Source organism: Sorex fumeus, unplaced genomic scaffold, assembly GCF_029834395.1.
Source record: "Sorex fumeus unplaced genomic scaffold, SorFum_2.1 ptg000063l, whole genome shotgun sequence".
Taxonomy (NCBI): domain Eukaryota; kingdom Metazoa; phylum Chordata; class Mammalia; order Eulipotyphla; family Soricidae; genus Sorex; species Sorex fumeus.
The window spans coordinates 76,616,762-76,642,872 of record NW_026606120.1 but is presented as its reverse complement, the minus strand read 5'-3'; the positions used below and the strand labels follow the sequence as shown (position 1 = coordinate 76,642,872).

Here is a 26,111-nt window from a genome sequence, read left to right as displayed (position 1 = left end):
TGCTCATACACCAATTGCTTACTTCTAAATAAGGCAACAAAACCAGTATAAAAATAACTACTGAGGGCCAGAGCGACAGAACAGTGGGTAGGGTGCTTGCCTAGCACATGGCTGCCTGGGTTCAATTGGAGGAACAACATATGGTCCCCTGAGCAACTATCAGGAGAGACCCCTGAGCAGAGCAGGAGTAAGTCCTGAGCACCACTGCATGTGGCCCACAACTCAAAATAAAACCAGTAAACCCAAAAATAATTACAAAGCCCAGGGAAGACAGCTCGGTGGGAGAGGACATTTCTAGGATATGCGAGTCCCAAAATTCAAAAAAGTCTTGGGGCTGGAGAGATCCATCAATAGGCTGAATGCATGAAAAGCATGTTGGTAGCACAGGTTTGATTCCTAGCACCACATGATCCCTTAAATACTACTAGATGTGTGCCCACAGCACACACCCCGCCCCCGTTTCGTTTTTTTTTGCTTTTTGGGTCACACCTGGCGATGCACAGGGATTCCTCCTGGCTCTGCACTCAGGGGACCATATGGGACGCTGGGAATTGAACCTGGGTCGGCCGCGTGCAAGGCAAATGCTCTACCCACTGTGCTATTGCTCCAACCCCCCCGCCATTGTTTTCTTTTTAAGTCTTGGGCCAATGCCAGAATGATACTACAGGGGGTAGGATGCTTGCCTTATTGACAGCTGACCTGAGGGTGATCCCAAGCACTACAATGTGATCTGTGGAGGCCTGCCAGGAGTGATCCCTAAGTGCAGAGCCAGGAGTAAAACCTAAGTATTGCTGGGTGTGCCCCCCCACAAAACAAACAAACAAACAAAATCTCAGGCCAGGAGTGATAAAGTATAGAGAGCATGCCTCATAAGTGAGAGGCTCAAGGGTTGATTCCTGGCACTGGAGAGAAAAAAAAAAAAAGCTAAGATCGGAGAGTGAAAAACCACAAGGCTCTTATGAGGGGCTGTCCATCAATAAGAGAGCAGATGGCTGAAGTTTATCTAACAAGCTGGACTTGAATGTCCACCCTGGCCCCAGCCTTACATCAGAGTGTTAGACTGAAGCAGGCTCTCAGGCCGGCTCAAAGAGGACTTGGGGCTCTGGAGTCCATGAATGGAATTCCACAGGTGAATCTTCCGGTGGAGTTTAAGCTGCTTTTTAAGTTCCTTGACTTCTGCTTTACGCTGTTTCTTCTCAGCTCTCAATTTTTGCTTTTCTGCCTTAAGAAAGTTCTTGTCAACTTGTTTCTGGAGCCTGTGAGAGTGTTAAAACAATTAAAATAAAATCCAAGTGTTAAAACAATTTAGCTCGCAAATAAATCTTACCAAGTTTTGACACACTTATAGCTTCCATCCATCTTGGCTTCGAGTTTGTCTCTCTTTAGCTCTCCCATTTCATTAACTGAATAACCACTGCCCCCCGACTCCCTCCACCTTTCACTGTACAGCAATCAACTGGAAGGGAGAAGAACTACAGAAGCTGTCTGTAGTTTTGTGATTCACACTCTGCTACCGGAACCAAGAAACCAACTGGATGAGATAGTTTCACCTGGCTTGTTCCAGAGCAGCAGGCAAACGAGGAGTAGAGAACTTTGAGGAAGAGAAGAGTTCAGATGAACCTGCTACAGGTCTCCGCAACTTCAGCAGGACATGGTTAGTGTCATGGGCGTATGGGCCTGATTCACAATCTTCACAGATATTGTAGGATGGGCACAGACTGACGGGAAAAGCAGAGAGCAATGGGAAGTACTGAGAGAGAGGAATATGAGACTTCCGTATTTTTTCTATTATCAGGCAAGGTGACAACCTGAGTACACCACATGACCATACAGGTCTCAATTTTCTGCATTAATAAAATGAGGGTAAGACTTAACATATATCGATGTTGAAGGACAATCAACAATACAAAGTCTGCTAGAAAAGTATTTGCGGGGGGGGGGGGGGGGGAGGGGGGTAGAGTGACAGTACAGTGGATAAGGCATTTGCCTTGCAGGCAGTCAAGCCAAGCTTGATCCCCTGCATGACCCCCGCCCCCCCCACCGGGTGCTGGGAGGATGATCCCTGTGCACAACGCCAGGAGCAAGCCTTGACTGAGCATAAAACAAAAACATCTGGATCAGGGAGGCAATCCTTGGTGATCTCGTTTTGGTTTTGGTTTAGGGAATGTAATTTTTGTCTAAGTCTGTTAACCCAAATGCATATCTTGTTTGAACAAAACAGTCTCAATCCTTATCCTTATCCCTTAACTTTCCTCACATGGGTGAAGAGTAGCCTGCTTGTAATCAAGAACTGCTATATCTAGCGCTCAGAGCTAGGGCACACCTGATTTCCCTTTACCTGGCAGAATGCCAAGGAGGACACTGCTTTAAGGTCTATCAAAAGCCTTTTATACCTGAGGAACTTGCTTACCTGCACTGGTAGCGCACCCCAACGATCCCTGTTTGGCAGTTACTGCAAATAATATGCCACTGGAACTGATTTTCCGGCAAAAAAAGTGCTTCTTCTGACCCAGGTATTGAGACTTCTGACGGACAGGAACCCGATGATGGGTTTTGGAGGACCAGCTTCTCATGTAATTTCTGTTCAAGTTTCTCAACCGTTTCTTTAACAACCTGCTCTCTAAACTAGAATACAAAGTAAAAGCGGGTGAAAGGGGGAGGGAAATACTCAGATCTACTTATCAGGAAAACAGGCATGAAGATATTCAAAGGCTACCAAACAAACGAACAGAAATAGCCAAATTCCCATCAAAACTACATTGATGCGGACCACGAAATCCTTTTGATGAGTGAAATTTAAACTTCTTTCTTCTTAAGCATAATGATCTGTCCCTTTCCTTCCATCTTAAGAATTATACTTTCTCTGCCGGAGGGGAAAGGGTGTTGCCCCATTCGCCCTCTCCTCTCTGGAAAGAAAGATGGCGGCCACATGGGAGCCTTGTGGACAGCAGGTATGAGCCGGGAGTGTGGGGGCGACTAAAACCTCATGGGAAGGGGGGCGTTTCGCTCCGCCCTTCACGCCCTACCGAGGCCACCAGTTGCCCCCCACGAGCGGCTCTCCAGCACGGCCACGACTCCAGAACACAGAAACCAATTTCTTAACTATCTGACTTTCAGTAGAAATACTTCCAGGGTCAATAGGTAAAATAGCAGAAATCCAAAACCAACATTTAATTCTTGAACCCAGCTGTAGAAAGCAAATCACTTCACAATGCTTTTTCAGCATGTCTGATTTGGGGGGGGGGGGGGTAAACTCTAAATAATAGTGGTGAATCTTTTATTGAAACAATCTAATCAAAGCGGATAGAGTGTTAACTAGAATTCATCTGCCTCACAGGGACGGGGAGGGGTGGGGGGTGGGGTTTTATTGGGGTTCTTCATGGGAAAAAATGAGTATTTGTAAAGGGAAATGTGTTTGATATTTGCATGACTGAGACATAAACCTGAAAGCTTTGTAACCTTTCCCACAGTGATTCAATAAATAAAAAAAAAAAAAAAAAAAAAAAAAAAAAAAAAAGAATTATACTTTCTCTTTTACAGGTATCTCATTGCAAAAGTTAGGGCTTTTGTGCCTAGAACTGCTCTAGTTGTAAATTATTAGTTCCCTTTCTTTAGTCACCTGCACCAGCAGTCATCTGGGTTTGGTATTCTATTTCTTCCACGTTTACCAACATTAATGCTAAAACTCAAGTAAAAGGAAACACTTACTGTCTCCAGATAGCTTGTGAACCAGTCGGGAGGCTTGCTGTGGGGCTGGTCTGCATCACAGGGAGCAGGTGGTAACTGCCATGAGAAAATAAATCAGAGACCCTGACGGTTACTTTTTTTTTTTTTTTAAGAACAGGAATAATGTTAATTTAGCTTTTTGGGTCACACCCGGTGATGCTCAAGGGTTACTCCTGGCTCTGGAATTACACCTGGCAGTGCACAGGGGACCATATGGGATGCCAGGGACCGAACCCGGGTCAGCTGCATGCAAGGTAAACACCCTACCCACTGTCCTATCACTCCAGCCCCAAGGTTACTTATTCTATTTAAAATATTTTCCTAGGGCCAGAGAGATAGTTCAGTGGCTAAGGTGCTAGTTCTTACATGCAGACGACTCGGGTTTGATTCCAGCATTCCATATTGCCCCCTGAACCCACCAGGAGTGATTCCTGAGTGCAGAGACAAGAGTAAACCCTGGGTACCGCCAGGTATGCCCTACTCTCCAAAACTTATTTTCCTGAAGTGCATTACTTTGAGGTTTCTTTTGTCAAATAATATAAATAACTTTTAAAAATATACTGTCACCGTCCTCCCATTGTTCATCGATTTTCTCGAGCGGGCCCAGTAACATCTCCATTGGAGACTTTGTTGTTACTGTGTTTGGCATATCGAATACATCACGGGTAGCTTGCCAGGCTCCTCTGTGTGGACGAGATACTCTCGATAGCTTGCCGGGCTCTCCGAGAGGGGCGGAGGAATCGAACTCAGGTCAGCCATGTTGGCTGCATGCAAGGCAAATGCCCTACCGCTGTGCTATCGCTCCAGCCCTTTTTTTTTTAAAAAATAGCTTAAATAAAAATAGCTTAAGTATAGAGAGGTAAAGGAAAACAAAGTCTATCACCCGACTTGCTCCCTCTTTCCAGAATAACCACTAGTTTCCAAAGTAAAACACAGGCTCCCTCTTCAAGCTCCCTCTCCCTTGAACATGTATCTTGCTTGCTTGTCTGCTTCCCAGCCTGCCTATTTCCACTCTGGAGATAACTGTGTTTTTTCTCAAACATGTACTTCTTCCTTTCTCACCCTTTACATCTTTCAAGTAAGTTTCAAAACTTTTTTGCTTCACTAGCATGTAGCACTGTCCTCCCGTTGTTCATCAATTTGCCAAAGCAGGCACCGGTAATGACTCCACTGTGAGACTTGTTACTGTTTTTGGCATATTGAATATGCCACGGGGAGCTTGCCAGGCTCTGCCATGCGGGCGGGATACTCTAAGTATCTTGCTAGGCTGGAGTGATAGCACAGCAGGTAGGCCGTTTGCCTTGCATGTGGCCGACATGGGTTCGATTCCTCCGTTTCTTTCGGAGAGCCTGGCAAGCTACCGAGAGTATCCTGCCAGCACGGCAGAGCCTGGCAAGCTTTCCCCGTGGCGTATTCGATATGCCAAAAAAACAGTAACAAGTCTCACAATGGAGATGTTACTGGTGCCCGTGTGAGCAAATCGATGAACAACAGGAGGACAGTGTTACAGTGCTACATTCTTTGCTTCACTAAAAAGAAAAAAAAAAAAGTCAAACATAGAGAGGACTAAAGATAGTACAGTGGGAATAGCGTTTCCCTTGCATGCAGCCAACGCAGGAGTGATCCCTGGCACCCTAATAGTCCCCTGGCACTAGAGGAGTCATTCCTGAGTGCAGAGCCTGGAGAAAGGTCTGAGTACTGGCAGGTATAACCCCAAAACAGAGTAAAAGTCAAACACAGAGGTCACGATAACTCCAAATCTTTGATGAACAGCTTAAACCTTAGGCCAAATACACATAAAATTTTGGGGCTGGAGCAATAGCACAGCGGGTAGGGCGTTTGCCTTGCATGCGGCTGACCTGGGTTCGATTCCCAGCATCCCATATGGTCCCCTGAGCACCGCCAGGAGTCATTCCTGTGTGAAGAGCCAGGAGTAACCCCTATGCATTGCCGGGTGTGACCCAAAAAGCAAAAAAAAAAAAAAAAAAACCCACATAAAATTTTAAAAATTGGGCCTGGGGGATGGGGGGGGGGAGGGATACTGGGATCAGTGGTGGTGGAGAATGGGCACTGGTGGAGGGATGGGTACTTGATCATTGTATAACTGAAACCCAAGCACAAAAATTTGTAAGTCTACAACTGTACCTCATGGTGTTTCACTAATAAAAATTAAAAAAAAAAATTGGAATGGCACAGGGACTGAGAGAGCCTGCCATGTAAGCATATATATGGTCACAAGTTCAAATCCCTGGTGATCCTTGGTGCTACAAGGGATTTCTGGTTGTTAGATGTGGGTGAGAATCACACAAAGGGGTATCCCTTCTGGCAAGCACCACAACTAAAATGTTCAAGGACCAGGGCTAGGAAGTGTGCACCTCTGATGATTATATGCACAAGCATGGCAACCTAATGTATTATCGCTGGGGAGCACCACAGCAAGGTGTGTGTGCCACTCCTAGTCATCAATGCAACAACAACAAAGAGAAGGGGGGAAAGAAGGAATAAAAAACAAATAAAATTGGGTTGGGGGGGCCTGCAGGCCTAGAACACAGGGCAGGGAGTTTGCTTTGTACATGGTCACACCGAATTAAATCCCAGGACTCCATATGGTCCCCTAAGCACTGCCAGGAGTGACTCCAGAGGGTGAAGGTGAGGGTCAATCATGAGTAAGCCCTAAATTCTGCTGGATGTGACCCAAAAACAAAAAAGCCAACAAAAGTCTGAGAGACAGTTCAGGGTATTAATAATCCCTCCCACTGACAGGCTAAATCCCAGGGTGACCCCTGCGGGCAGAGACAGAAGTAATCCTGGGACATCTTTAGGTAGGGCCCACACACCTACCCATACCCCTTCACACCCATCCTCACTCCCCACCCTCCAAGGAAAAAGAAAAATTGCAGATAGGTTTTCTATTCCCTTCATACCTGTTCTGCAGGGCCCTCTGGGTTCTTCATGTCTGGTCCCAAGACTCTCACTAGTGAAGAATAATGGGCAAGTGGCTTCTTTCCTGTTCTTGAAACTGGTCGTTTTTCTATTGTAACTGGGGGTAGGGTGTCATCAATAACATGGTAGCCTTCATGGACTTGCATCTGCAGCTGGTTTCCGTGTTTGACTGCCATCTGAGAGCAAACGTTAGGATATAAAATCAGGCTGTGCTTCTCCTTTCCTAAGCAAATTTCACACACTTAAACAGAACAGTGGTTAGACTCGGGAAATGGCTCAAAGGGCTGGAGGATCGAGTCTGGGTTGATTCGCAGCACTGCATGGTCACGGGAGCACTTCAGGGGAGCAATTCTGTAGCTGAGCACTCGCTGAAATAGCCCTGTCCCCAGCATGAATGAGTACGGTCCTAAAACCAAAAACCAGGCTGATAATGAGCCTGGGCTCATAAGCTTTGATTCCAGATGTGTTATCTCCTAACCACTACCAGGAGCAACCTTGAGGGAAAGCTGGGAGCAGTGTCAGGTGTGACCCCCAAACCAAAAACAACCCCCAATCATATACACATACAAACCAAGCAATCAAATTAAAACAAGCAAACCCAGAATGACAACTATGCTGGAAAAGATCAGGACTTGTGTTTTGTTTTATTAAGTAATTCTTTGGCAATAATGTTACCGAGGAATGCTATTACTGCACAGCAGGTTTCTAATATAGTCAATTGTTAGGTGAGATGTTTCCATGAACTGGGTTACTATTTTGTTGTTGTTTGGGCCACACAAAGCTGTGTTCAGTGAATACACAAGGCCCTCTGGTCACAGATCACTTTTGGTGGTACCCTGGGGAATCACATGTGGTGCTAGGGATCAAACCAGAACTGACTGTATTACCAGCCAAGTACCTTAACCTCTTACTATCTCTTCTGTACCTATACATAATATACATAAATGAGTACATAAAAAATTGGGGCCGGAGCGACAGCACAGTGTGTAGGGTGTTTACCTTACACACAGCCAATCTGGGTCTGATTCCTGGCACCACACACGGTCCTGAAAACCGCCAGGAGTGATCCGAAGTGAGGAGCCTAGGAGTAAGCCCTGAGCACTGCCGGGTGTGGCCCCCAAATAAGCAAAAATAATATACACTGTTTGACATAAAATTATTTAATGAAAATGAACATGCACGTTTACTTAAGAGTCAGAAATACCTGGAGGAGAAAAATGAGCAAAAGATCCTAATAGAGAGCAAACTAATTTGGAGTGATTATGGAAGGCCAGTGAGGTTGGTTAAGTTATAAGCAAATGGAGTATGGAACAGGATGTAATATGGAAGGGGTAAATAAAATCATATTCTGATAATCCTTACACATTATTATAAAGGATTTGAGAATGCCAGTACGGTGAAAAAAAAAAAAACTATTATTAGAACTGCAAGAACTTTTTTCTTTTTGGTTTTGGGGCCATACCTGACAATGCTCAGGGATCATTCCCAGTGTGCTCGAGGGACCATATGGGATGCTGGGGATCAAACCTGGGTTGGCAGCATGCAAGGCAAGCGCCCTACCTGCTGTACTATCGTATCAGTCCCAATTTAAATTTTTTTTTTTTTTGCTTTTTGGGTCACACCCAGTGATACACAGGGATTATTCCTGGCTCTGCACTCAGGAGTTACTCCAGGCGGTGCTCATTCCATGTGGGATGCTGGGAACCGGGATTAGCCACGTGCAAGGAAAACACCCTACCCGCTGTGCTATCGCTCTAGCCACCTTCAATTTAAAAACCCCTGTACTATGTCTCCAGTCAAAATCTGCCTTTCTTTAGACCAAAAGTGATTATGGTGGCCAAGAGACAGCGCGAAGGTTACGGCATTTGGCTCCATGAACTCAGCCAATCCCAGTTCAATCCACATGTATGATCCAGCAGAAGTCCCTCTTGGTCACAGAGAGAGGTGGCTCCAACTTCCGCACCCACCCTATCCCAATAAAAGAAAAATGAAAAAAAAAAGTATTCAAAAGTATTATGGAAATATCGTTCAGTATTAGGCTAGAGGTACATTAACAAGTCAACCTTTGAGTAGTCAAACAAGTGGGTATACCTAAAGAAGCAATCTCAAGAAATGCTCTTTCACTAAGAGTGTAACTAAAATGCCTGTATCTTCCGTTCCCTAACCCTCCTATATAATGTTCCATGGGGAACAGGTGAAGGAAGAGGATGAAAACGTGAACCAAGAAGCATCATTCCAGAGATTTCCCCTCTACCCACCACTGCCAGTTTTAAATGCCAGGAAAAGTAACAATACCCTGCATAAGATAAATACTAACTTTAAAATTCTTAAAAAATGAGGTAAAATAACCATTACCTTCAGTGCTTCTTCATATTCTCCTGAAAGGACAAAAAAATACATACTGTGATACTTTTTCACCAGCCAAGAGATTGTACTTACAGTCAATCCTACTTTTTTGGCTTATGGGCCATACCTGGAAGTTCTCAGGCTTACCCCTGGCTCTGTGCAAGGACCACTTCTGGTGGTGCTTGGGGACTATATGCGGTGTCAAGAATTGAAACGTGGTTGGACAAGTGGAGGCAGTAAGTAACTTAACTCCTATACTGCCTCTCTTCCCTTAATTCTAACATGTAAGATATTCCTAGTTTACAATCTGTACATGTTTGTTTCTGCATCCAGCAGTACTCAGGTCTAGGTTAAGTGTCAGGCTAGCTGTCTCCAGCTCTCCAGAAATCCTGTGTGTAAACAGCTACTACTTTTCTGCTCTTAAATTCTCATATTTTCTTTTTCTCTCTTACTTAGGGCTTACTCTTGGTTTTGTGCTCAGGGATCACTCCTGGCAAAGATCAGGGATCAGACAGGATGCCCGGGACTAAATCCTGGGTTGTTTGTGTGCAAAGCAAATGCCCTACCAACTGTAGTATCACTCAGGCCCTGTTCTCATTTTTTTGTTAAATGGAAACTATTACAACTCAGTTTTTCCTCTTATGTCCCTTTTCTCTTAGCTACTGGAATGGTGGGTGAAATTATGAAACACCAACTCTGTTCCCTCATAATAGGCTTAGTAGAAGTTCATAAATCTTGAAGGTGGTTTAAGAATAGTGCTAATATTGTTCTTCACAGCTGGTTAAAATCAGCTTTTGGGGACTAATATAATACTATTCTGGGGTGGGGATGTAGTTCAGCGGTAAAGCACTTGTCTTACATGTGTGAAGTCCTGGATTTTAGTCTCAGCATCACAAAAACAAAGTAAAACATAAATACAACAAGGTTTCTGTGGGAAAATGTTCCAATCTCAAGACAACTAAAACTTCTTACAAATGAGATCTTGGAATTTCATTTAAAGTTGCTATAACGGGGCTGGAGCAATAGCACAGTTGGTAGGGTGTTTGCCTTACAAGCAGCCGACCCGGGTTCAACTCCCAGCATCCCATATGGTCCCCTGAGCACCGCCAGGGGTGATTCCTGAGTGCAGGGCCAGAAGTAACCCCTATGCATAGCTGGGTGTGACCCAAAAAGCAAAAAAAAAAAAAAAAAGTTGCTATAATGTATCAACTCAGGGGACAAACGTATCATCAAGAGAGTAAGTTGTATGTCTTAAATTTAGAGCCATTTTATTTGCAGATTAGCATCCTACGTAGAAAAAAACCTCCCATGAAAGTTATTTTTTTTGATCCATCCAGGTACCATCCTAAATAATTGCTATATAAATAATTGCTAAATAAAACTGCTATGTCACTAATGCCACTAATGTTAATAACAACATCAAATTATTGTACATCAAATTCTATTACTCCAAAATGAACACAGTAGCAAGGCTGGAATGCAACTGGAAAGGTACATACCCACTAGCAGCTTAAAGCTTACTCTGGCTCTGTACTCAGGAATTACTCCTGGAGGCGATTGGGGGACCATATAGGATACTGGGGATCGAACTTCAGATTGACCATGTGCAAGCCAAACACCTTACCTGCTGTACTGTCATTCCAGCCCCAGCTTAAGGTTTTTAAGTAAAACTGAGTAGGGCCTGGGGGAATGGCTCAGAGGGTTGAATGCATGCTCTTTATGTGGAGGGTTAGATCACTGACACTATATGATTCTCCAAGTACCATGCCTTGACACTGCTTGGTGTGGCCCAAAACTTTGCAGATTTTCTCAGGGACTCACCTTGACTGTTGATGGAAACCTGCGAAAGGGGGAAAAAAATAGTGAAGATAAATTTCTCATCAATTGAACATATTCATTACTAGGATCAGTCTTGTAGAATAGATGCGAAATCAAGACAGGGGTTCAGTTTTTCCTTATCAACTGGCTGTAAATAATTAGGACATTTTTTGTTTTAACTATCATTGTTGGCCATGACATGAAAGCTTTTGTGCTTCTGGGCAGATTTCCTCTCTCTGTGCCTCAGTCACCTCATGGGTTAAATAGATTATCAAGTATCTAATGGAGTATTCTTGGTATAAGGATGCTGCAATTAATAATAAAGATTTGACGTTATTTTTATTACAAACCATAGCTTTGAAAATGTTTCACCAGATTGTCTTCTTCAATGCTTTTAAGAAACGGATGAGGGGCTGGAACAATAGCACAGCAGGTAGGGCGTTTGCCTTGCATGCGGCCAACCGGGGTTCGATTCTCAGCATCCCATATCGTCCCCTGAGCACTGCCAGGGGTAATTCCTGAGTGCAGAGTCAGGAGTAACCCCTGTGCATCGCCAGGTGCGACCCAAAAAAACAATAAATAAATAAATAAGAAACAGATGATCTAAGCTGCAACCACTGAACTTTATAATGTGCCTGTCACAGTGGCAGGTGAGGCGTGAGGATGGGGGCAGATATGGAGTATGTGAACACTGGTGGAGAGAAATTGACACTGGTGGTAGGACCGGTTTGAGATATTATATGCCTCATGCTCAACTATCAATAACTTTATGAATCAAGGTTCTATAAAAAAATAATATATATTTTTTTCCTTTTAGGGAAGGGGGTATTTAGGGTATTTACATCCAGCAATGCCCAGGGGTTCACTCCAGACTATGCACTAAGGAATCACTCTTGGGATAAGGAATGCTTGGGATACAAAACGGGATGCCAGGGATCAAACCCAGGTCGTAATATGTAAGACAAGTGCCCGACTCACGGTGCTATTGCTTTGGCCCCAATTATGGTTCTTTACTTAAATAAGAAATTATTTAAAAAGAAACAGAAATGTAATGTCAGGTTACACTTGCTGACTTAAAACATGTAATTATTAATTACATTTAAAATATCACACAAAAAGATAAATATTATTCTGAGTTTTTTAAATTAAACCTTTTGGGGGTTTGTTGCTTTTTTGGGGGTCACACCCAGCGATGCTCAGGAGTTATTCCTGACTAGCACTTAGAAATCACTACTGGCAGGCTAGGGGGACCATATGGAATGCTGGGGATAGACCCTGGGTCAGCCACATGCAAACCCCTACCCACTGTACTATGACTCTAGCCCCTAGAGTTCATCATTTTTGAGAAATAAATCCCTATTCTGGGAATCTGGCAATAGGTTTCAAAATATACTTTACCTCTTCATTTTCCTCATCCAGGTATTTTATTTGTATAGTGTTCAGATCAAATGAAACTTTTACCTGTAATTAAAATGTATACACTATAGGATCAAGATACCAAAAATGTAGATAGTAATAGAAACCCAGAAGACATGAAAGAATGAGTATATTTTACTACCAAAAATCATAAACATTTATATGGTTAGAAACAAAAAAATCATAAACATTTATATGTTTAAAAACAATACAAGAATACCACATACAAAGTCAAAAGACTGCAATTATATTTGCAACCACTCCTATCGTAAACATATTAAATTACAATAAAATTTTAAAAATATTGCAAGTCACAACAAATCTGAAAACACAAAAAGCATCAGCACGGGGCCAGAGATAGTAGAGCAGGTTGGGCACTTGCCTTGCAAGCAGCTGACCTGGGTTCAATTCCTGGCACCATATATGGTTTCCTGAGCCCCACCAGGAATGATCCCCAAGCAGAGCCAGGAGTAACACTGAACACTATGTGTGGCTTCCCTCCTCCCTGCCCCCCCAAAATTTAAAAACACTGTCTGGTATCTTGGACACTTTGGTGGCAGTGGGGTCTAGTAACTTTGTACACAATAACATACTATAGCCACTTTACCCAAACTATAATTAAAAAAAGATTTGGCTAAGGACATATATGGCTGTTGACTTTTACTTTGTTACATATGGATAGTTTTACTTCCAAAAATAAAAGTTGCTTTTTTTTATACTTTAAAGTAAACATTCCCTCATACAAGGCAAGCTGTCAGTTCTTTCAACTACTAGGTTTTAGGGTAGCTCAGTGACAGGAGGCCTGCCTTGCAGCCTTCAGATCTTGAGTTTAACTTGTGGCTTCGTCCCACGCTCTCTAGAGTAACCCCACAACACAGCTGTTTGGGTTCGCTGGTGGAACAATAAAGGGTGCCATTTCTGGAAAGCACAATCATGTGTGCAAACTCTGGTCATCACAGCAACAAAAGGAATGGAAGGGGAAAATAAAGAAAATTTATAAATACATACTAGAAAAAGATAACTCCCCCCCCAAAATCTGACAAACTCTGGATAACCACTGCGAAGCATCACCTTCACCATCTTTCCTTTTCAGTTACCACCATTATATGTAATTAAGCGGCATTTTTACCAAAGAATTTCTCTAGATAAACACTGGAAGAAGTAAAACATTTACTGATGATAATCAAACAAATCCAGAAGAGTACAAAGGGCAAACCAAGAGGTGGACAAGTATTAACAACAAAAAAAGTAACTTGAGGGTGAGTTGCTTTCTAAGCATCTACAGTAATAATTTACTGCTCAACTCAGCTTCTCACCTCTAATGCTAGGGCAATAAAATGACTTCCCCCCTCAAAACTCTAATTTTGTAGTTGTTCACAAATTACACCGAGGCAACAGCTCTTAAAAGAGCGGACTGATTGACTGGATCCATACCAACTCATTGCTCAATACTGTTTACAAGATTTAATAAGCTTTCTAATTCCTATCTCACTTAAAATTTCTCCCTCTCAATTCTTCAAAAAGGAATTAATTGGTACCCTTTCTTAGGGCATATCTCCTATTATAAATACTCTACCCTCTGGTCAAACACTTCCAAATGACCCAGAAATGGTAAATATGACAAACTGTACAGCTATGAAACCAAAATAACTGTATTTGGAAAATGTATGCCTAAGGAGTAGAAAAACAAAACAAAGTAACACTCACCATAGCTTCAACATCAGCCCAAGTTGTAATTTCTGGGTCAGAAACCAGAAAGCTTTGAGTTTTACTTTTAGAGTAATCACATTTAGAGTAACCAGTGGTTCCATGCTGTGCAGCTAGAGCTGACTGGGCGGGTGAGACACAGTGACCTTTTGTTATATTTAAAGTAACCTGTGGTTCCATGTTGTGGGGCTAAAATAGAAAGGGTAGGTGAGAGAGAAAATATATTAGAAAGGACACCATACACTGTATAAATACTCATTCAATACTAACAAGGGCCTATAAGGGGGGAAGGTGGTGATTGACCCAGGTTCCATCCCATACGGTCCCTGAAGCCTGCCAGGAGTAATTCCTAAGTGTAGAACCAGAAGTAAATCCTGAGCACTGAGTAAACCCAGGATGGCCCGAAACCCAAAATAAATTTTAAAAATGGGCAGGGTTTGGTGGACACAGTACTGAATGAAAAAACGATGCTCTTGCTTTTATAAATATACCATATAGGGGCCGAAACGATAGTACAGGGGATAAGGCGCTTGTCTCGCATGCTGCTATGGTCCCCTGAGCCTGCCAGAGGTGATCCCTGAGCACAGAGCCAGGAGTAAGCTCTGAGCACAGAGCCAGGAGTAAGTCCTGAGCACAACCAGGTGTGGCCCAAAAACCAAAATATTAAAAAAAGCCAAACAAAATATACTGTTTAGAGATTTACAATTTGGCTATATGAAATTTTTTTGTGGGGAAGGTGTCTGGGCTACACCCAGCTGCGCTTCTGGCTCTGTGCTCTGGAATCACTCGTAGCGGAGTCTGGAGAATGTATGTGGTACTGGGAATTAATTGAACTAAGGTCAGGTAAATGCAAGTTAAGCATCATACCCACTGTATGATTCTATGGCCCATACAACATTCTTTCATTATTATATTTATGAATGTGGTGCTGGGGACTGAAGTGAGAGTCTTACATGTCCAAGGCAAACCCTCTCTAGTGCTGAGCTGCAGCCCTTACCACCAAATTCCCCAAGAAGTGCTAGGTACAGAATGCACAGAACAAGCACCCCCAAAACTTATTTTTCTAACTTGAACGGGACAACTCTACAGTTTTCTTGAAAACGCAGCCCTTTCCTACATCGAGTAACTCAGGCGCTCTATTCGGTTAATTAAAAATAAAAATGATTCACAGCACAGAGTCAACAACACTGAAAACAAGAGATCCAAACCTCAATAATCAAGCTTTAAAATGTGCCCGATCTCTGGCAAGGTGGCAGGCTGGGACGGGGGAACCTGCGGGAACTCTGGTGGAGGGAAGGACGCTGGTGGTGGGATTAGTGCTGGAACATAGTTATGTCTAAAGTCCAACTCTGAACAACTTTGTACATCAAGTAATTTTAAAAAATGTTCTAATTTAAAAAAATGTACTGCAAGGGTCAGAGCGATAGTACAGCGGGTAGGGCTTTTGCCTTGCACGTGGCTGACCCGGGTTTGATCCCTGACATCCCACATGGTCCCCTGAGCACCTCCAGGAGTAATTCCTGAGTGCAGAGCCAGGAGTAACCCCTGAGCATAGCTGGGTGTGACCCAAAAACAAAAAGCAAAAACAAACAAACAAACAAAAGCTAAAAATGTAATAAAAATAAAACAAAAACTAGGGGCCAAAACAATAGCCAAGAAACCACAAAGGGTTCTTCTGGGGAACAAACCCAAGACCTCACACACACCAGGCAGGCAACTGTTCTAGTGCTAAGCTAGAGCCCTGGTCAGTATCCCCCCCGCCTTTTACAGAGAATTTCAAACATATAGCACTGTAGCACTGTCCTTCCATTGTTTATTGATTTGCTTGAGTAGGCACCAGAAACGTCTCACAACAAATTGTGAGACTCATTACTGTTTTTGGCATATCAAATACGTCACGGGTAGCTTGCCAGGCTTTGCAGTGCGGGCGAGATACTCTCAGTAGCTTGCTGGGCTCTGAGAGGGGTGGGAATTGAACCTCGGTTGGCTGCGTGCAAGGCAAACACCCTACCCGCTGTGCTATGGCTCCAGCCCTTCAAACATATAGACAAATTGAAAGTAATGGGTACCAGAATGTAACAATCAACTCAAGATAAATTTCATTTAATCCATACCTCTGCAACTCCCATAAGGAGAGTAACTGTGGTTACTGTTTTAATTGAAAGATTTGGAGAAAAGTTAAACCCATAGCTAAGAATATAACGAACCCCTACAGTTCCCATAGTTATCAATTCATGACATTTTTGTTAGAGAAAAATTTGTCCTCTACTAGATTATTTGAAAAACAATCATCATTTTATCCTTAAAAATGGGGCTGGAGTGATAGCATAGCTGGTAGGGCGTTTGCCCTGTACGCAGCTGACCCGGGTTCAATTCCCAGCATCCCATGTGGTCCCCTGAGCACCACCAAGAGTAACTCCTGAGTGCAGAGCCAGGAGTAACCCCAGTGCATCGCCAGGTGTGACCTCCCCCACCCCCTCCAAAAAAAAAAAAAAACCCTCTAAGTGGGTCTGGAGCTATAGTACAGTGGGTAGGAATCTCCAACATCCCATAGTCTCCAGAGCACCATCAGGAGTAATTCCTGAGTGCAGAGCCAGGAGTAACCCTGTGCATCGCTGGGTGTGACCAAAAAAGCAAAACCTCTAAGAGTATCTCTAAAAGATAAGGACTTATGATTAAGTGAACAAATCCTTTCCCCCCATCTATTCTAATTTTTTTTTCCTTTTCCTTTTTTGGACCACACCTAGGGGATTGAACCCAGGTTGGTCACATGCAAGGCAAGTGACCTACCCATTGTACACTCAGACCCTAAATAAGGATTTTATCTATTGATGAATTCCTAGGTTGGTCATGAGTTTATGAAAAGTTCACTTAAAGAGAAACATAAGAGGCTAGGGGACTGGAGATAGTACAGCAGGTAGGGTGCTTGCGTTTACATGCGACTGACATGGGTTGGATCTCCAGTACTCCAAATGGTGTCCCAAAGTAGCATTGCGCGGTAGCACTGTCCTCCCATTGTTCATGGATTTGTTCGAGCAGGCAGCAGTAACATCTCCCATTGTGAGACTTGTTACTATTTTTGGCATATCAAGTATGCCATGGGGAGCTTGCCAGGCTCTGCGATGTGGGCATGAGTCGTGATACTCTCGGGCGTGATACTCTCAGTAGCCCCAAAGTAGTCAGGGATAATCCCCGAGTCCTGCTAGGTGTGGCTCAAAAGCCATAAACAAACAAACAAACAAAAACAGAAAGAAAAAGAGGCTAGAGAGATAGCATAGGGGTTAAGTTCTTGCCCTGCATGCAACTGACCCTGGTTTGATCCTTGGCACTGCATGATTTCCCGGCATCACCAGAAGTGATCCCTGAGCAGGGCTAGGATTAGGCCCTGAACATTTTTTTTAAGTAAAAACATATTTTATTTGGGGGTTTTTAGGAAAGGGAAGGAGGAAGAGAGTCATGCACTCAAGAGTGGGGGAGGGGAAGGCGAGGGTTGAAGTGATAGCACAGCAGGTAGGTAGGGTGTTTGCCTTGCACGCGGCTGACCCAGGTTTGATTCCCAGCATCCCATATGGTCCCCTGAGCACTGCCAGGTGTAATTCCTGTGCATCACCGGGTGTGACCCAAAAAAGCAAAAACAAAATGAGAGAGAGAGAGAGAGCGAGCGAGCACGAGCAAGGGCTTCTCCAGAGATGGAGAGAGCCCCTACACATATCCCAGCATTAGATAATTAAAGTACGTATCTCAAGAGGGGAGATGGAGGCGTCACAAGAGCTTGAGAATGTAGGCTGAACATTTGTTATTTGGGGCACTCCACCCCAAAGAACAAATAGAAATTTAAGTTGTTTAAAAAAAAAAGCCCACCTCATCCTTATTTACCAGGCTGTTCCAGACCTGCCAGTACTTATGGAGGCCTGGTGGCTCACAGGCCCACCAAGGTCATTCCAGGCTATCCTAGGGACTGGAACATACAGTACAGATACCAAATCCAGTGCTTTTTTTTCTTTCTTTTTGGGTCACACCCAGTGATGCATAGGGGTCACTCCTGGCTCTGTCTGCACCTAGGAATTACTCCTGGCAGTGCTTGGGGGAACCGTATGGGATGCTGGGAACCAAACCCGGGCTTGGCCATATGCAAGGCAAATTCCCTACCCACTGTGCTATCACTCCAGTTCCAAACCCAGTGCTTTATGCGGTCTAACATTTGAGCCATAAGCCCCGGCCCCAAAACGTTCAGTCTTTAAGACATCATTAACAAATCTTTTAAGAAGCATCTGGAAAAATATTGTGGGGCCAGGGATAGTTCAATTGGTAGAGTTTCCCGCTTTGCTGGACACTGAGTGTGACCCCACCAGGGCCACAATAGAGTGTGCAGTCACGGGTGCACTGCGGTCAGGTGTGCAGGAAAACCACAAAGCATGCAAGTACCACATCCAAGAACATGACCCACTCATCACAACCATGACAACAAAGTTCAAAATAAAAACAAAAGTCATACTCCATTCCAGACATAGGAGAGGAATGAATGAGATGTTCTCCTAGAAACTTATAACTGGTGAGGGAGGACAGAAGTTGAGAAGAGTTAAGATTCCACACGTAGCTCTGGCAAATTACTAGTCACACAAGTCTGAGGCAGTCATTTAACCTGAGTGTCTAACATAGGTAAATGGACCTAGTACCCCTGCTTAACCTATTTTACAATGTCATCTAAAGATCAAATAAAACTGTGCTTGCACCTTAAAAAGTACCTCAAGTATAAAAAAAATTTATTACAATTACTAAATCTTGGAGTTGAAGAGATAGTACAGTGGATGTGGCAACTTGCCTTGCAGCAAAAGTAGATTTGATCTCCAGCACCACATATGGTGATCCCCCAGTACCCAGGAGTATGCCCTGAGGACTGCCAGTGTGGCCCCTAAAATAACCCCTCCCCCAAAAGAAAATCATTCATTACAATAAAAAAGTTTTCCACTGTATGTATATTCACCACTTAGTGATATAACTGTCATCAAAATTATCCTCCAGGCTGGAGTATATCAAGCAATGGAAGCGTATATTTATTTGATTTTTGGGTCATACCGGTGGTGCTCTGGGCTTACTTCTGGCTCTGCACTAGGTGATTACTCTTGGTGGGCTTGGGGGACCACATGGGATGCTGGGGATCACACCCAGGTCAGCCGTATGCACCCTACCCGCTGTACTATTGCTCTGGCCCCCTAGAATATACATTTTGCAGCAGGAAGCCTGAGTTGGTTTCCTTGTCCCACATGGTCCTGGGCATTGCCATGAGTGATGCCCCCACTTCTCACCCCTACCCCCATTCCACAGCACTAAATTGGTAATAGCCCTTGAGTACCTCTGGGAAAAAATTATCCTCCAAGATTTTTCCACCTATGGCCAAGTTCATCACCAAAATACGAACAACCTGTATCATCACTACTCCTTGTTATCTAGAATTCATTCACGAGGCATGCAACGATTCTTGGGGTTGTCACATTTTGGACAGATTTCCTTTTAACTCCCTGGAATCTTAGGCAAAAAAGTGAGGGAAATAGAAACTGACTGCCAAAAGTGGAAGTTCTAAATCACAATCTCACTTTTCAACTTCGGAGAAACTATTTTCACACTTCTGAGTCCAGAAGAAAACTAATCTTTCCCTCCTCTCAAGTAACACAATTGGAAATTAGTTTAGATACTCCGGAGTTCATCCAGCTCAGCCAGAAGAGCAGCAAACAGGAAGTGGGGGAATTCGAGCAAGCTGGACCATATCCAGGTCTTCATAAAGAACTGCGTTTCGCTGGCTGCCATGTGAAAATTCTTTCAGGGAGCGCACTAAACTAGAACTTGTGGAAAATACTAAAGCTTAAGTTAACTCCATCTGTCCCTGTGGTTTTAAAAACGGTTACAATGTCAAGGCTTGAAAGCCTTCAAGCTTTCGTAACTGGCTTTCTTCCGTGCCACTGACCTTTAACTGGGCACAAATTAGCTTTTTCTCTTTTCCTGTATGTTGATTTTTTTTTTCAGGATACCATAAACGGAAGCAGACAGGAACCCGAATTTTGATTCCAGTCTCCACCAGAGATCTGTACAAGCTATCCAGGGCTTTCAAAATGTGTGGCTTAGAATGTTTCACAAAAAGTATAAACAATGATTTGCCAGCACAAGAGTTTGCTGATCCCGGAGGTGTTTTTACGGTTCTCGAAAAATAGAAGTGGGGGATGGGGGTGAAGTGAGGCTAATCCTGTCATATTTTGTTCCTTGAAGACTTCGTCTTAGTCGCCCAGTTACCGTTTCCCAGAACTCCCCAAGACAACCACCACCCCAGGACGATAACTCTTGATTTTATTTGCTAAGGCCCTCTTCGTGCTGGGGAATCTCGGCCTTCCATCAGAAGCCCGGAGTTCCGAACCATGGACACATCGCTCCGGCACCTTACAGTCTCTCGGCCTCCTGAAACAAGCGGCTCTCCCATCGGTCGCTGAAACGATCCTCTGCCCCGACTCGAAAAAAGTCACCTTTTTTCTTTGCAGGCCTCCTCCCTAGAGTTTCCCCCCCAAACACCGTCAGTGCGACGTTCCCTCACCTCTAGGTAACCACAGCAATTTCTTACCAGCTTCCCGCCCCCGGGGGGCGCCTGCTTCAAAGGCCAGTGCGAGAACCGTTCGCTGCTACTTCTGCGGCTATCCCCAGCCGGGTGAATCTAACATGGCGGAGAGAGACAGGGTCCAGTCGTCTGTTTCTCTAAGTTTCCGATAACACGATTGGCTCTAATCACATGTCCCTCAAAGCTATCGTACTACTGATTGGTGGAGGATGCGTTGGCGGAGGCGGAGCAGCAGCAGCCTGAACCGCACAACAATAACAAACACAGGGGCGGAGGGGCGGTACTCTGAGTGCGCAGCCGTGGGCCGGGACCGATTTCCTCTTCCCAGGTAAAATTCGGCGCCTCCAGCGTGCCCTTAGGTCAGACACCTTAGAGGAGAACTTGCCTGAGACTCGCGGGAATGGATGGAATTGTAGTCTTCCTAGGACTTGTGGGGTCTTTACTCTCCGCTCTTAAGATAGGAAACCATAACTCTCCAATCCATAACTGTTGACGTGTATAAGAACACGGAGCTCTCTAATCAGTCAAGCGAATCGCCATGAAAATCATGCCAGCTTCCGGTGTCGGAAACGCCTCTCCATAAGCCTACGGTTTCCAAGGAACACTGTGGCGGAGGTCTTCCGAACCGCAAGGCATGCTGGAAGACGTAGTTTTTCTTCCCCCACAATGTTTTTATTTACCTAAACTGTAGGCTTCCATTGAGACGGAAAGGGTGAGGAAACGAGTTATCTTCTTGCTACTGTTTTAGGCACTATCTTGCGCTCATATTCGGGATTCAGATAGCGATTAATGACCCCAGGACGGCAATCACTGTGACGTAATAAGTCGCGACCGAAAGCGGTAGAGGTAAAGGGGCGGTCGCCTGGTAGAAATCTTAGGGCATGTTCTTCCTCTTCCGGCTCTCGGTAATGACGTCACCGGGGACCGTGAATGGGCTGGCCAATCGGAAGCCTCCAGAGACTCCCACTCGTCAGCTCCGCCCTTCCGTAACGTTGTTTTGAGGTAGCTTTCTGAGAGGCTCGCACTCGGCTGCCGCCGGTTTCCGTGGCGACAAGAAAGCGCGGGAATTTCAGAAAAATTGCAACTACGACTGCGCGGCAAAAGCCCGCCGAGGCTTTCCAGACTGAGCGAGCAGGGTCTGAGCGCGCTTGGTAGGTATCTTGGCACCTAGATCGGGGAAACCCAGACGCTTTATTCAGGGTAAAGGCGAGCGAGGACCTGATCTGGGTGGCCGGGGAGAAACAGATTGGGAGAGAGTTGGGGAGAGGGGACTCCTGTTTGGGGAGGACTGGGGGGGTTGATTGAGAAAAGTTGTGGAGGAAGTGGGGTACTCAGGGTAAGGGTATGTCTGAGGGGTTATGCCGTTGATGGGGATCGGAAATGTGTTGAGGGGTACTCCAGAGGAGCTGATGATCTTGAGAATACAGACGGGGTGAATATTTGTCCGGGAAGAGGAGACCGGAGTCTCGTGGGAGGGAATACCCTAGGGATTGAAATCCCAGACCTTTCTGGGAAGGGAAGTGGAGGGGGAGAGATTGCAATCGCAGCTGCTGCTGCTAAGGACGTGCCCGCGGGGGAGAATCCGGAAGTCTCAGGGAGGAGGGGGCGCGCATTCTTTGCAGCTGGTTTTGGTTTGAAGCAGCACGCGACCAAGATAACTGGAAACATCTGTAGCTACTGCTGCTCACCCATACCTCACTCCCACCTGTTTCTTGTCTTTTTTTTGGGGGGGGAGGGGTGGTTGTTTTTGGATCCCTCCTGACTCTGCATTCAGGATTCACTCCTGGCCTGGCTCGGGGGAATCCTATGTCATGCTGTGAATTAAACCAAGATTTGCTGCGTGCAAGACCCTGTACCATCATTCCAGCCCTTGACTTCCCTTTCTAAAAAGACCAGAAGGAAGGGATGGGAGGCTATCTGAAAAAAGAGAATTCGAATGGCCTTAATTTTAAAAGTAAAGTCCAAATTTTAAAAGATTGCTTGCTTTTTTACAAACAAGGTTTTTGTCATTCCACAGTTGATATAATTTAAAAACATTTTTTTGAGGACACATCCAACAAGTGCTCAAGGACTGCTTCCCATTCAGTACTCGGGATAATGCTGGTGAATTCTCTGGGGACCACACTGTTCTGTGCATGGAACCCAGTCCTGCATGCAAAATATATTCAGCTTATTAGGCTCTAGCCCCAATCCCTTGAGTATGTGTTTTTTGGGGGTGTCACACCCAGCCGTGCTCAGCACGTGCTCTTGTGAGGGCTCTGGAGACCATATGGGGTGCCTAGGATAGAACCCATTTCACTGCCTGCAAGGCAAGCGCTTTACCTGCTATACTATCTCTCCAGTCACATTAAAGCATTCCAGTCTTATGTTTCTGTTATTTAAAAACGACAGTTTAAGTGATTCTTTTTTTCATGTCTTCTATATACAAAATTCACTGGGACAGAAAGAAATGGATTTGTCCATGGATCACGTTGAAGAAGTACAAAATATCCTTAATGCTATGCAGAAAATCTTAGAATGTCCTATCTGGTAAGTCAACTAATGCGTTTATTGAGATTCTTTCTTATATAGTATCTCTTATGAGACTGTATAGAATTGATTTTACATAAAATAAAAAGTTCATGTCTATTATGATTAAGCTATTAAAATGTTATCTAATGTGAAACAATATTAAAATTTTGTGCCATGGTTGGCAGCACTCAGGTTACTCCTAGCTCTGCACTCAGGAATCCCTCCTCTTGGGCTGTGGGGGGACCATGTGGGATGCCAGGGATCAAACTCGGGTTGGCTGCTTGCCACATAAACTCCCTACCAGCCATACTAACTTTCGCTGGCTCCTCCACACACACACCCCGTGCACCTTGTTTTTTGTTTTTTTGGGCCACACCCTGCAATGCTCAGGGGTTACTTCTGGCAGTGCTCGAGGTTCCATTTGGGATGTTGGAGATTAAACCTGATGGATTGGCAAGGCAAGAACCCTACCTGCTGTACTGCAGCTCTGGGCCCGCTAGCCCCACCTCCCGCCTTTTATTCCTCCACCCCCACACCCACAGGTGTAGATGTTTATGCCAGTGACTGTTCCTTGCTCTGTGTTCAGGAGTGACCCCTGGCGGTAAGAAGTGGTAGTGGCAGTGCTTTGGAGACCCTATGTGCCAGGGATCAAGCCAGGGTTGATTGCATGCAAGGCAACCTCTTGTTAACCTCTTGTACTATTTCTCCAGTCCATGACTTTCACTTTAAGAAGTAAAATTTGCTTAGATATGTTTCGTGATAGATGGTGGGTTTTGTTTGTTTGCTTGTTTTCGGGGCTACACCCGGTTGTGTTCAGGACTTACTGGTTCAGTACTCCAGAATGGCTTCTGGCAGGGTTTGTGACCATATGGGGGTACCAGGGGTGGAACCTGGGTCCTCTCTGGTCCCAAGCTGTTTTTAACCTAATTGAGTTTTTAGGTTAGGTTACACATATTAAAAGCTCAAAAGCATTCTGCTTTGAAAAGCTTTTAAGGGCCAGAACAATAGTGTAGTGTAGTGGGTAGGGCACTTGCCTTGCATGTGATAGACCCGGGTTTGATCCCCACCTTTGTATATGGTACCCTAAGCCCTACCAGGTGTAATCCCTGAGTGCAGATCCAGGAATAGGCCCTGAACTGGTCAAGTATGGACACACTCCCTCACCCCCCCATACCTGCCACCAAAAAGAAAAAAAGTGTTCTAAGATTTTTTTTTATAATGATTATTCTCATCAGAACCTAGAAAAAGGACATTGAACTTTTCATTACTATTTCCTTTTCAAGTTCTTTAACATTCATTGCATTTTTACATATTGAAGTTTTCAGCTGGTTAAAGTTTGTGTGTATAGTTTGTTTATATGGCTTGGTTTGTAAGTGCTAGAGTGAAATATAACTATTTCAGAATTGAGTCAGTGGTGAGAATGAAAACCATCTGGTATCATAACTAAATCCAGTTTTTCTTTAAGAATTTCTTTGATATCTAACTTAGAGAGTGATTTGGTTATGAAAGAGTGCTCTTTGTTGGGTTGCTTTTCTTTTTAAAATCATATTTGATCCCAATAATAGTAATGTTGGCAAAAGTCATCTTTGGTTAAGAACATTTTCCCAAGGAGCATTTAATAGTGTTTTCTCAGCAAGAGACAGAGAAGGAAACGGGTTCAGGTAGGGTGCCTGGTCTGAGGTCTTTCTGGGAGAATTTAGCCTTCTAACCTGCTTTGATATTTTTCTTTCCATTGTCCTGTGCTGCGTCAGAAACCTCATGATTATAAGATTGTGTTACCAAACCTTTCACAAGGAGTCTATTGTCCCCCAGCTTTATTTGTGACCCTTTTCTGAAAAAGATCCACTTTTTTTTTTGCCACATACAAGTTACCTGGTTTTTGGTGTCTTGCCTGAACTTTACCAAAAAAATAAGGTGTTTTTCCTACAAAAATCAGTTTCTAAAGCACTTAGTCATAATAAAAGATACCTAAAATAGTGTATAGACTGGCAGTGACAGGATGGGTAGGGGGGTGTGATGGGGTAACTATACTTCAAGACCATAAATACCAACACCGTTGTAAATACATTAGCTATAGTACAATAAAAAGTTTTTTTCTTTTAGGTTTCTGACTGCTCAGACTCCCAGCTACCTCCGGTTTCTAGCACTTCTCCCTTGATCCTTCTATCCTTGCGCCCCTCAGGAGCACATTGCAGCCCTCTGCAGGTCCTATGCACAGTCCTATGCAGAGTCTTTTGTTCTCAGCTGCCTCTGCCACAAAGTTCTCCCAGTTGTTGTGGCTCGTTCTTCACATTTGTTCCCTCTGTAACCTTCTTGTGAGACCTTTCCTAACCACCTAGTATACATCCACCCATATACTCAGTATGCTCCTTTCCCCCCTTATTCTGCTTTGATTTTTGTGCAGGAAGATAAGCATACTTAGCTGCTCAGGGATCGCTCTTGACAGGGCTCGGGGGACCATACAGGGTGCAGGGAATTGAACCCAGGTCAGCCATGTGCAAGCAAGCCCTGTACCCACTGTACTATCTCTCTAGTCTCCCTGATTTATTCTTTTATCACCCATTCCTGCATATTTTATTTTCTTCTCTATAAACTGTTACAAATAGAATGTAATTCCTTTTTATCCACTCCTATAATTTGATCTCCAGGAAGAGTGCTTTCATAAAGTAGATGATTGAATACATGTTTGTTCTGTTAGTAAGATAATTGATTGAGGGTAAGGAGATAGCTCAATGGACTGAGCACGTGTTTTGCATGCAGGATGATTCAGTACCAATACTGCATGATGCCCTTGGTACCTGAGCTGCTGGGTTAGGCCCCCGAACTGGGTTTTTATGGTTTTATGTCTAGGTAGGTAGAGATTGGAATTTTGTGATATATTTTCTTTTCTCAACATTTAAAATGTTTTTTTCTGTTTGATTATTTTGCAGATTTCCTTCATTATACTTAAAAAAAAAACCAAAATAGTCATAAACCAAGCATTCTCTATCTCCTGAAGTGTTATAATGCAAGTACACAGTACAACCTGTCAAATATTATTGGT

The 26,111-nt window shown here is 44.1% G+C and overlaps 2 protein-coding genes across 3 annotated transcripts in view; one reads left to right on the top strand and one right to left on the bottom strand.

The window, feature by feature from the left end:
* The window catches only part of NBR1 (NBR1 autophagy cargo receptor), a 36,973-nt gene extending 15,841 nt beyond the window's left edge, over nucleotides 1-21,132 (bottom strand). The window contains exons 1-10 of one of the 2 annotated variants that reach the window (XM_056127891.1): nucleotides 20,564-21,132; nucleotides 13,957-14,145; nucleotides 12,232-12,294; nucleotides 10,837-10,855; nucleotides 9,025-9,047; nucleotides 6,651-6,845; nucleotides 3,709-3,783; nucleotides 2,411-2,625; nucleotides 1,551-1,718; nucleotides 1,047-1,256 (exon numbers count right to left, since the gene is read on the bottom strand). In XM_056127891.1, coding sequence (XP_055983866.1) covers nucleotides 1,047-1,256; nucleotides 1,551-1,718; nucleotides 2,411-2,625; nucleotides 3,709-3,783; nucleotides 6,651-6,845; nucleotides 9,025-9,047; nucleotides 10,837-10,855; nucleotides 12,232-12,294; nucleotides 13,957-14,136 — 1,148 coding nt within the window. In that variant the 5' untranslated portion in view covers nucleotides 14,137-14,145; nucleotides 20,564-21,132. The remainder of the gene's footprint in view (nucleotides 1-1,046; nucleotides 1,257-1,550; nucleotides 1,719-2,410; nucleotides 2,626-3,708; nucleotides 3,784-6,650; nucleotides 6,846-9,024; nucleotides 9,048-10,836; nucleotides 10,856-12,231; nucleotides 12,295-13,956; nucleotides 14,146-20,563) is intronic. The other variant, XM_056127890.1, reaches the window with a different exon arrangement.
* The window catches only part of BRCA1 (BRCA1 DNA repair associated), a 62,243-nt gene continuing 56,987 nt past the window's right edge, over nucleotides 20,856-26,111 (top strand). The window contains exons 1-2 of the mRNA XM_056127887.1: nucleotides 20,856-20,885; nucleotides 23,001-23,086. Of these exons, the coding sequence (XP_055983862.1) occupies nucleotides 23,007-23,086 (80 nt within the window). The 5' untranslated portion in view covers nucleotides 20,856-20,885; nucleotides 23,001-23,006. The remainder of the gene's footprint in view (nucleotides 20,886-23,000; nucleotides 23,087-26,111) is intronic.